Source organism: Notamacropus eugenii, chromosome 1 (genome assembly GCF_028372415.1).
Source record: "Notamacropus eugenii isolate mMacEug1 chromosome 1, mMacEug1.pri_v2, whole genome shotgun sequence".
Lineage (NCBI taxonomy): Eukaryota > Metazoa > Chordata > Mammalia > Diprotodontia > Macropodidae > Notamacropus > Notamacropus eugenii.
This window is the reverse complement of record NC_092872.1, coordinates 63,666,675-63,679,063: the sequence shown is the minus strand read 5'-3', so window position 1 is coordinate 63,679,063 and position 12,389 is coordinate 63,666,675. Positions and strand designations below refer to the sequence as shown.

Here is a 12,389-nt window from a genome sequence, read left to right as displayed (position 1 = left end):
AAGGGAAGGAGATGCAATTACTCATCCCCTCCTAGAGCCAGACTTAATCATTATAATGACACAGAATGCTAAGTGTATTGTGAATTTGTCATTTTAAGTTATCTTCTTGGATTTTCTAAGTTTATATTAATACTGTCTATATAATATGAAGTTTTTATTTCTTTCTACATTTATAAGATTTCTTTTTCACTTTTGATAATGGTGATCAACATTTTTTTTACTGTATTCAGTAGGTATTAATTGCAGAAGACCTTGTTCTTGTTTTTAAAAGGGGGAACTTTTCTAGGTAATATGATATTAATCCTTGGTTTTAAATATGACCTCTTTGCTATATTAATAAAAATTATTCCTATCTATTTTAAGAATGGCAGTAGATACAATCTTACCAATCTTACCTCTTATCTACTAAAATAATTATGCAAGTTTTTCTTTGTTTTATACTAAATATGCTATATTGATAATTTTTCTTTGTGTCATGCCTACTTTTCATTGGTCCCAGGAAATAACTCTTAATGTTTGCTACGATTTCTCATAGGATTATTGAATCTAGTTTCATAAGGGCAGCTTTTCTGTGTGGGGAAGTGGGTGTGTTGCCCTTTTCGGGTATGGGAATAAAACCCACATTGAATAAGATTAGGATTTACATAGTACTTTTGCAAAGTGCTTACTATGTCTGAGGAGGGTATGGAGGAGCTGGACTTTCTTGTGACCTCTCACTCCTCCCCTAGACTGTATTTGTATCCCCAGCCATCCCCAGTCATCTTGACTTTTGTCACTGGACTTTGGTGACTCTGGAGGAGAGAATGAGGCTGATGACTTTGCCTGCCTCACTTAAATCCAATTTATGAGCAAGTCATGATATCACCCTCATGATTTCATTGGTCATCAACGACAATTTTCAAAGAGTCGAATAGAGGCTCCAGGGCAGTGACTGGATTGAGATGGTCTATGAGGTCTTTTCTTCTGCTCCTATAGGATAATCCCTAGTTTATTTATAAGGGCATAATACTCTTTGCCACACAGCATGTGTGGCATTTTCAGCATGTTTTCTGTGCTGGACTTGAAACTTTGATAATTTTCTTTATTTTCTCTCTAAAGTGCTTGGTCAGAATTTATTTTTATTCTGTACTTAACAAACACCTGCCCCGCCCCCCAAGAACATTTCCATATACAAAATAGAATGGAAAAGGAATATTACATATGAAATCATTTTATTATGTACATCTTGCTTTTTAAAAAAAGTCTGTAATTAATTTAGCATGTTACTTTCAAAGCTGTCCTGCCTCTGTTTCCTTCTGAACTTCTTTCTGTTTTCTTCTGGGCAGTTTAAAAGAATGCTTCATAGAACCTTCTTTCTTTAATTTTTTGTTAAAACTATTGGTAGATTCCTTCTTCCCCCAAATCTCTCCCCACTCCACCCCAGGAAAAAATAAATAAAAGCACAAGCCTTGTAACAAATAATAAAGAAAAACAAATCCACACATTTGTCTTATGCAAAAATATGTTTCCTATCATGAATCCAGCACTTTTCTGGCAGGGGGTGGGTAGTATGTTCCATCATCAGCCTCTGGAGTTCTGGTTGGTCATCATATTGATTGAGTTCTTAGTCTTTCAAAGTTGTTTGTTATTACCATGTTGTTATTGTATAAATAAGTTCTCTTGGTTGTTTTTACGTCACTCTGCATCAGTTTTCTTCCCTGCATTCTCTGAAACTGTCCATTTTGCCATTTCTTATGGCTCAATAATATACCACTACAACCATATCGTATATCATAATTTAGTTAGCTTCCATTAATGGGCATCTCCTTTGTTCCCAGTTTTAGGGTGTGTGTGTGTGTGTGTGTGTTTTGCCACATCAAAAGGAGTTGTACAAATATTTTTGTATATATGGATCCTTTCCCTCTTTTTTGATCTCTTTGGATTACAGGCTTAGCATATCACCAGGTCAGAGTTCAATAGCTCTTTGTACCTCCTTGCAAATAGTTACCAGAATGACTGGGCCACTAACAGTTCACTAATGTGTCAGTCTTCCCAAAGTCTTTCCAACAATTGTCATTTCCCTTTTTTGCCATCTTTACCAATTTGAGAAATATAACCTCAGAATTGTTTTAATGTGAATCTCTTTGATTATTAGTGATTTGGAGCATTTTTTTCTCTTTATGACATGGATATCTTCCTTTGGGAACTAATTGCCTGTTCATATCCTTTGACCACTTCCTGGGGGAATATATTTATATCTTTTTATTTATAAGGGTTTGTTTCATATTTTATTCATACATGTATATATTCATATATTTTAATCAGTTCTATCTTAGATGGTGTTGAGTCATTTTCAGTCATGACCGACTCTTCATGACTTCTTGGCAGAGATACCAATCTGGTTTGCCATTTCCTTCTCCAGCTCATTTTACAGATGAGGAAACTGAGGCAAACAGGGTTAAGTGACTTGCTATGGGTCAGACAGCTAGTAAGTATCTGAAGCTAGATTTGAACTGAGCAAGAAGAATCTTCCTAACTCCAGACCTGGCACTCTCTGCACTATGGTGCCACGTAGCTGCCTTCTCACTTAGATATCAGACTGTTTTGAGAGAAACTAAAGATTCCCCACCCCCCACCCCCAGTTAACTGCTTCTCTTCTCACTTTAGTTGATTTTGATTGTGCAAAAATGTTTCAGTTTTATGCAATCAAATTTGATCCTCTTCTGTAATCCTCTCTATCCCTTGTCTAGTCATGATTTCTTCCCCCTATCCATTGTTGTAACAATTGCCTTCCTCTATCCTCTTTTAAATTGTTTATAATGGACCTTTTATATCTAGGTCATGTATCTGTTTGGAACTTAATTGTGGTGTATGGTGTGACATCTTGGTTTAATTGTAATTTTTAACTTTGACCTAATCCATTACTATTTCCTTAGTCTTAAATACACCACAAATGTATTCTTCCCCTTCCCCCTTTTCTTTTAAATAAGGAGTGTATCCTGCCTGATCTTCCTGCCACTATGTAGGGAGAGAATAACTGGGCTGCATTTTTTATATCATCTCTTGATGTATCAGGCTTAAGCTGGATATGGCTCAATATGCTGGGAATTAGGAGGGTGAAAGAAGACCCTTCTCTGCTATTGACTTCCAGTTTTACCTTGAATATGATACATGATTCCTATGTATGTCTCTTGAAAAATGTGAAAAAATGATGCCTACACCTCCTTCCTTTCTCACCAGGACTTTATGCTCGCAAATAGCAATGTATTATAATTCATGATTGGGAAGGCAGCTTATCCCTAGAAATGCTATTAGGAATGTTTGAAATGTGCATTAACTTGTCTGGGCCATTGTTTCATTACTTCATTGAGAAGTCTAGTTAACAGCCTGAAAGAATGAATGTATCTTAAGTTGGCCACGAGGTGGCATAATGGATACAGCAGTGGATTCCTAATTCTGCTTGGTACTTTACCTCCCTCATCTTTAATTATCTCATCTATAAAATGGGGATAATGATAACACTTACCTTACAGAGATACTGTGAGCATATAAAGAGATCACATGTAAAGTGCTTCGTAATCTTTAAAGTTCTGTATAAATATTCGTTATGTTGTTGTGATTGTTAAAAAATTTTTTTTTTATTTAACTTGTAACATTTATTTTCACAAAATTTTGGGTTACAAATTTTCTCCCCTTTTATCCTCTCCCCCCCCCAAACCCAAGCATTCTAATTGCCCCTGTGACCAATCTGCTCTCTCTTCTATCCTCCCTCTCTGCCCTTGTCTCCGTCTTCTCTTTTGTCCTGTAGGGCCAGATAGCTTTCTTTACCCCTTAACCTGTATTTCTTATTTCCTAGTGGTAAGAACATTACAGTTGATCCTAACACTTTGAGTTCCAACTTCTTTAGCTCCCTCCCTCTCCACCCCTTCCCTTTGGAGGACAAGCAATTCAATATAGGCCAAATCTGTGTAGTTTTGCAAATGATTTCCATACTAGTTGTGTTGTATAGGACTAACTATATTTCCCTCCATCCTATCCTGTCCCCCATTACTTCTATTCTCTTATGATCCGATTGTTAAAAATTTAAGATGAATTGTAGTGTAGTGGATATGAGACTGGCCTTGGCCATAGGAAGACCCTGAAGCATCCTGTCACTATGGGTAAACCATTTAACTTTTCAGTGTCTTAGGAAAAACTATAAATTGTAGACAAGTTGCTGAGTTGCACCAAAGAAAGGTGTTCTTACTCTAGAACTGCAGTTCTAGACCTTACTTACACTCACAAAAACAAACCCCAAACTTTACCCTGTGGAGAAAATACTTCCTCCTGGCAAAAGTGCATTCAATATTAGGAAGCAAAGACTCTATGTAAATCCATTTTATCTGGTTGTTGGGATTTGAAATTGCCATTATCTGTTCCTTCCCATTCACTTTGTCCTGCATCTCTCCCAAGGCATTTTGGTATCGCCCTTCCCAAACTGGCCTCTGCATTTACTTCTAGTCTGTTGATATGGGAGAGCAGCCTCTGAAGGTCTGTTTTCTGTTCCTATCTTTCAGAGCCTTTTCCTGTTTCAAATCGAGAGCTATGTGAGGAGGAGAAGGAACTAATCCATTTCCCAGTTTGTGAAGGGACCTCTCAACCCGAACCTTCGTGTTCAGCGGTCAGGATAACAACCAATAAAAACTACCGCAGCAGAGCCTCTCAGGAAGGTGCTTTAAAAAAGATGCATGAGGAGGAACACCATCAGCAAATGTCCATTTTGCAGCTGCAGTTAATCCAGATGAATGAAGTACATGTGGCCAAAATCCAGCAGATCGAAAGAGAATGTGAAATGGCAGAAGAGGAACACAGGATAAAAATGGAAGTCCTCAACAAAAAGAAGATGTACTGGGAGAGAAAACTGCAAACTTTTACCAAGGAGTGGCCTGTGTCATCATTTAACAGGCCCTTCCCCAATTCACCATAGAGGATGGGGAATGAACACGCATGGGAATTTATATTTAACGAAGGTGTTTGGAAAAAAGGGTGTGTGAGATAAATCTGTGAATCTAAGACTTAACGAAGTTGGAATGAGACCAGTTAAGTGTCTGAATCAAATGGAAAGTAGTAACTTTTTTGAGATTACATTCAGGTAACACACATGACTTGCCCCCCTTTCTGACTACTTTATCTATAACCACCTCTACTAAGGATGAGGAAAGAAGTGATTTTTGGTTTTCGAACATTGTAGCTATGAGTATTGTCCTTCAGAATGTGACATTGTCTTTAATTAGGATTCATACAAGAACTCTGTGGGTTTGCTTTTTTGGTTGTTGTTTTTTTAATCAAATACAAGGTATTTATAATGAGACCATTTATTATTATCATTTGGATTATTTTGTACATTCAGATGAGGGTTGTTGTCTTCAAAGGGATCCTTCTTGGGAGGCCAAAGACTTGGTTCTGTGATCCTACCATTGCTCTGAGCACATCTGCACCTCTTCATGGAGAATGAGTTGCAGAATAGTCCTTTCTGCTTCATGACCTTATAGTCCTCTCTCTCTCTGTCTCCCTCCCTCTCTCTCTCTCTCTTTCTCTCTGTCTCTCTCTCACACACACACACACACACACAGATTCTCTCTCTCTCTTTCTCTCTGTCTCTCACACACACACACATACACACACTCTTGTTCTGGTCTTTTTAAAACATCTCTCCCATTTTTATTCTTTTGAGGTGAATTTGATTTTTTTTTATAATAGAAATCATCTGGAGCCCAGCCTAGAGCTTGGGAAGGATGGTACACAAACAAAACAAGAATCTTGGTTAAGAGATATAAATAATGGGACAAATCAGAGAGTCTGCAGAGTGATGGAGCCAAATGGAAGATCTTGGAATGGCAATGGGGTGCAAGGAGGAGGCCAAATAGACAGTGTAGAGAGGTGGAAACAAATGCTAGCTCTGGAATCAGAGCACTTGGGTTCACATCTTGCCTCTGACATTTACTATTGGTATGATTTTTGGGTTCAAGTGTGTTCACTTACCCTTCTTCATCTCATTTTCCTCAGTTATAAAATAAAGTTGTATTAGATGGCCTCAGATCCTTCCTAGCTATAGATGTAGGACCTGAAACCTGAGTTCTTCTGGCCGTGTGTGTCGGGGTCATGAAAGAGCAACCAGCACTTTATAAAGAGGCCAGGTGTCTTCCGGAGAGAGCCAGGATTTTGTAAGCATAATAAGATGGATGACATATGAGACAAATTTTGGATAGTGCGGAGTTTATTGAGACTGATTGATGGATAGTCAAAAGAGGGATAGAAAGAGAGAGAGACATGACTATAAAGTCATGAGAGAAAGAGGAACAGTGTGTATGTGTAAGAGAGAGAGAATGTGTGTGTGTGTGTGAGACAGAGAAAAAGAGAGAGAGAGAGAGGACTATAAAGTCATGAAGGAGAAAGGACTATAATGTTGAGACAGAGAGAGATGACTATAAAGTTATGTGATTGGTTGTCTTGGAAAGGTATTCCCAAAGAGAAGTCTGAACTCCAGAACTGTTCTGAGCAATGGTAGCTCACATCGTTGAATAAAGCGTATGGCCTTCAGGGCAACCAGGAAGAAGAAAGGCTTTCACTTGGATGTATATATCTGAGCACATTTGTTACACTGTCTTATTTTTATAATCACACCGGGTATATTTTAAGAAGGTTCTGCTTTCCTGGCAGTGTTCCCAAGGGCTCCCGCCTTTTCTCTGGATTTTCTACCTACTTCTATAGTATTAAATTATTGATTTCCTTTTATCTGGGCTTCCAGTCACATCCACAGAAAGACCCATTCACCAGCCATGCCAAAGGTGCTAGCTTATACTCATGTGATGAAATTATGCATTTAAAGAGCAGGGAGCTGGTTGGTTACTTTTCCATCACCAACCTATCTTACCAACATGGACTGATTCAACAGAAACTTTGACAAGTTCTTCCTCAGCATAAAATGACAGTTTGGAGAAGAAAATGCTAGGATAAGTGAGGTGATCAACACCGTAAGAGATGGCAAAATTCAGGCATTAGAGCATTGGACTGTCAGTCAGAAGATCTGAGTTTCCATTCTACTTACTTACTAGTAGTATGACCTTCAGTACGACACTTCACATCTGAGCCTCAATTTCCTCATATATAGAATGAGGAGCTGGACTCGATGACCTCTTAAGATTCCTTCTAGCTCCAAAACTACGACCCTATGACCCTCCAGAGCCTCAGTTTCCTCATCTGTAAAATGGGGATAATAATAGTTGCACTGTCTACCTCACAGGGTGGTTGTGAGGAAGAGTGCTTTGTAAACTGTGAAATACCATGTAAATATGAGGTATTATTATTATAAATTCTAAGGTAGTTCATTAGTATCCCAAGGTCATATGTGATGAGATAAGGATTCAGAATAAGTAATAGAATATACTCTACCTGGACACTATGAAGAGAGTGCTGGATTTAGGGTTAGGAAGCCTGGGTTTGAGTCCATCTTAGACATGCATTAGCTGTGTGATCCTAGGAAAGTCACCTAACCTGTACGAGCCTCTTTTTCCTCATCTATAAAATGAGAATAGTAATACCTATGACACCTGCCTCACAGGATTTTTGTTAGGAAAGAATTTGGAAAATCCTAAAAGATATAAATGAATGTTGTTATCATGCTTAGCTTCCAGAGGATAAAGACCTATTTTGTTTGGAGCGTTAGTACCAAGAGTATCCTAAAACAATGCATCCACAGAAGCGGTGTGTGCCAAGCGCCAAGCAAAAGGCACCTGACATCTTCTGGGCTTTGAATGCATCACTTGCTTTCTTTTTAAAAATGGTTTAACATTTCCCCCCAATTACATGCAAAAACAATCTTTACCATTAGTTGTTAAACATTCTGAGTTTCAAATTCTCTCCTCACCCTGCCTCATTGAGAAGGCAAGCAGTTTAATATAGATTATACATGTGTTATAAGTTATACATGTGCGGTCCATCATTCATTTTCTAAGTTTGTCCCTTCTCCTCCCACTTCTTTGGGTCTCTGCCTTCTCTCTAAACAGTGTAGCTCTAAATCCTCTCCCAATTCCCTGTGGACCCTCCCAAGGTCTAGATTTATGGAAGATGGCACAATACAGTGGAAATAACACCGGAATTCAAAAGACATGATTCCAGATCCAGCTCCATCACTGGGTATTAGTATGACCCTGGGCAAGTGCCTTTCCCCTTTCTGGCCCTCAGTTTTCTCATCTCTGGAGGAGAGGGGTTGGATCATACGACAGCTAGATGGTGTAGATATATGGATAAGACCAGCCAAGTTCAAATCCTGCCTCTAGCTATGTGACATTGGGTGTATCACTTAACTCTCAATTCCTCAATTTTCTCATCTGTATAATCAGGGAGATTGGATTTCATGACCTAAGGCCCCTTCCATTTCTAACATTCTATGCTTTTGGGGAGGAGATTATATCATAGCTTCAGAGTTAGAAGGGACCTTAGAGATCATCTAATCCCATTCCACTCATTTTATAGGTGAAGAAAAAAGGTCCAGACAGATTATGTGATCTACCAAAGGTCACATTTTTATTTTTCAGTCATTTTAGTCATATCCAATGCTTTGTGACCCCATCTGGAGTTTTCTTGGCAAAGAGACTGGGATGGTTTGCCATTTCCTTCTCCAGTTTACTGTACAGATGAGGAAACTGAGGCAAACAGGGTTAAGTGACTTACCCAGGGTCACAGAGCTACTAAGTGTCTGAGGCTAGGTTTGAACTCAGGTCTTTCTGACTCCAGGCCCAGCAGTCTATCTACTGGACCACCTTGTTAACCTGTAGATTATATAGGTAGTAAATAGGAGAAGTGGGATTTTAGCCAGTCCTGATTTCAAAGGCATTGCTTGTTTTCACACTGTACTCAAAATAATCAAAATGAAAGCAATATGGATTTCTTTTTCTTTTGTTTTTTGGCTAAAGAGAAGCACACCATCCCCTGAATGAATTTTCTCAGCTTCTGTTCTAGGACTATCTAATATTTGTGTATGCTTATTTGTGTGCATAGAAATTTAAGACTGCTTTAGGACTAGATAGCATAATCCCAGATAATATGACAAATGAGGGAAGAAAGAATGATAAGGAGACATAAAGGGAATTAGTGTGAAGTGACTGGGTGGGTGGGGCTGGATTATGGAGCACCTTGAATGCTAGACTAAAGAATCTGGACTTTTTTTTTCAGTAGGCAGGAGGGAATCCTTGAGGTAGAAATTGACATGAGCCACAGAGTGCTTTAGAAAGATTCATCCTGCAGTGATTTGTGGGATGTACTGGAGTAGGGAGAGACTAATGACAGAGAGACCAATTTTTAGGCTCTTGCAAGAGGGAAGAGACACAGATTGTTCTGAAGCTTCAGGTCTGGGTAAATTAGAGAAAAGTGATGCCATGAATAGGACATAATCAGGAGAGACAGGTGTGCACTCTTAGGCCCCAGCCCTTCCAGGAACTCTCCAGTGCTGCTGCCTACCCTTCCTCTTCATTCTTTTCTTGGTACTCCATTTCCACCCTACTACCTCAGCTGTGGTCATCTCTGTCTTTGCTGCTGAGAAGATTCCATTGCCTCACCACCATGCTCTCTGCTTCTCCTGAAGCTGCTTACATCTTTAGCTTTGGCCACCTTTAAATTCTCCATCCATACTCCCATCCCCTCAGGCAGCAGCATCACCACCACTGACTGAGGACTGGGAAACTACCCTCTGTATCCAGGCGGCTAAGCCTCCACAAATTATGAAATGTTATTATTTTCAAAACATCTTTCTATAAAGGAGCTATGATCCTAGGGAATTTAGTGGAATGAATGTACAACACATCACTTTCTGTGTTATTCAGAGAGCTTACAAAAGTGAATATTTCCTCTTGAATTTAAAAATAAAAATATTTTGAGGGCAGTGTTTGGGGAAGGCAAATGATTTTTTTTTTTTATGTAAAACATTTCCACACTAGCCACATTTTTAAAAAAGCAAGAGAAATGAAGTGAGAAAATTGTACTTCAATTTACACTCAAGAATTCATTAGTTCTGTCTTTGGAGGTGGAGAGCATTTTTTTTATCATGAGTTCTTTGACATTGTCTTGGATCATTGTATTGATCAGAGCAGCCAAGTCTTTCACAGTTGATCATCATTACAACATTATTGTTACTGGGCACAATGATCTCCTGGTTCTTCACATTTTACTTTGCATCAGTTCATATATATCTTGCTAAGTTTTTCTGAAACTATCCTCTGTCATTTCCTACAGTGCAACAGTACTCCACTGTAATCATATACTATAACTTATTCAACCATTACCTAACTGATGAGCATCCCCTTGATTTCCAATTCTTTGCCACCACAAAATGAACTGCTATAAATATTTCTGTACATATGAGTCCTTTTCCTTTGATCTGTTTGGGAAAGACAAGTAAATTCTATTTCACTTTGAAGGGCCTCTGTAGGGAGAATGGCAGACATTGTTCAATAGTGAACAGTGGCAGAGGTTGGGGAGAAAAGAGACTTGATATGTAAAAAACTCACAAACCTGGAAAAGAAGAGGATATGCATTTTCACTGGCACCAACTTGTCAGTCTCCTGCCAGTCATATCCCTCTACCTTTGTACCCTATGGCACTGACATCTTTTCTCCCTCTACGAATATAATGAGGCACTTCTGCCTTACATTCCATTGGCATAGAGAGGAAAGTTACTTGTCACAATACTATATTTCATAACATTTTGGAAGCCTCAGTGTCAAAGCATGTAACCTAATTATATCTCACTGAACCCCTTGAATTTCCTTGGTTCCTTCTATCTATGGTTGATTCCAGGAGAGCCATTCTATTTTCCTTCTTGCCTTCTCACCTCCCTTGACATCTCCCCATTTGTTCCCATGTCTTCTCTCTCCATTTTTTTCAAATGGTTTCCCTTTATTTCATTTTCCCAAATCTCTAGCTTGGCAGTATTTCCTCTTGCTCAACATGAGCCTCAATTCTCCATATCCTGGAGGTTAAATTACTGTGTGTGTGCGTCTGTGTGTCTCTCTGTGTGTGTGAAGGGAGTTGCAGAATGCTTAAAATGAGACTATATTCTTACATTTGGTATGGTTGAGCTAAAGGTAACCTTTGAAAGAGCCAAGTAAATGGGGCCCTGCTGTATTGTGCCAACTTTTATGTTGGCAAAATTCAACAGCTGTTGGAAGCCAGTGAGGGAATAATGGGATTGATGGTGGCTGCAAATTCTTTTCTTAACTTTGCCATGAAGTATGCCCTTGAATGCAACCTAATTTTTCTCTGCCTTGGTTTTTCCATTAGTGAAATTGGTGTGATGCTTATTTATCTACCTCCCACGAATGTTGTTAAGATTAATCAATTAATGGTGGTAAAAACATTTTTATAATAAAAAGTATTCTAAAGTATGTGACACTGTTATGATGCTACCATGCATTCCTGGTCGTAAAAGTCTTTCTGTGTTCATTTTCCCTTCTATAGCAGCATTACAGATGTGCCCACTTTAAAAAAAAAAAACTCAACAGAGCCTTTTATGATAACACACCCTTTCCCCTTTTACCCATTGGGGAAGCTGAGGCTGGTAGATTGCTTGACTTTAGAAGCAGAGCTAAAGCTGATGAGTATTTGCATTATGGGAGCACTCAGAAATAGAGGGATACCAGGCTGCCAAAGGAAGAGTGAACCAGCCCAGTTCAGAAAAAGGTAGCTGGTGAAAGCTTCTGGGCTGACCACTATTGGAATGGGTCCCAAAGGTGGCCACTGTACTTCCAGCCCAGGTGAGATAGGGAGATCTAGTCTCCAAAAAAAAAATTAAGCACATACAAATCTAACATGTATTAGAGCATCATTATTTGCTTTACAAAAGGGTTCAATATAGCGTACTGTAAATAGTGAGCCCTGGGGAATAGTTAAACAGGATTCCTTTTCCAAAAATGTGATTTGTATATTATTTTTTAAAGAACACATCTACTAAATAAAGGCAGTCCAATATATTTGAAGGTTTCTGAAATAACTTAGAACTTGGGCAGGGCAGTCAGCTTATTATTATAAGCCAGATGGCAGTTCTAGGGTGGTTCCCTTGCTATTGTGAGAGAAGGGTAGTTCAATTACTCCCTTAATACGCTAGGATTTGAAGATCTAGTTGAACCAGTAAAATGTCCGAAGGCTTCAGGTTCATGATTATCCCTAATATCAACCTGGCTTAATAATTTTTTTTTTTTTATAGCAATGGGCTGGGAGTCAGAAAGTCTGGGTTTGACCAGTTTCAACACTTGCTATCTGACTTCAGGCAGGTCACCAAAAGCCTTTGAGCTGAACATTCCTCCTCTTTAAAAGGAGGTTCGTCTTTGAAGTGTTTACCTTTATTGGGAGCCGAGTACTTTGCAGATGACAAAGCA

General features: G+C 38.8%; 1 protein-coding gene across 2 annotated transcripts in view; it reads left to right on the top strand.

The window, feature by feature from the left end:
• Positions 1-5,329, top strand: part of MSANTD3 (Myb/SANT DNA binding domain containing 3) — a 30,256-nt gene extending 24,927 nt beyond the window's left edge. For both annotated transcript variants that reach the window (XM_072604481.1, XM_072604473.1), the window contains exon 3: positions 4,536-5,329. In XM_072604481.1, coding sequence (XP_072460582.1) covers positions 4,536-4,945 — 410 coding nt within the window. In that variant the 3' untranslated portion in view covers positions 4,946-5,329. The remainder of the gene's footprint in view (positions 1-4,535) is intronic.
• Positions 5,330-12,389: the final 7,060 nt, after the last annotated feature.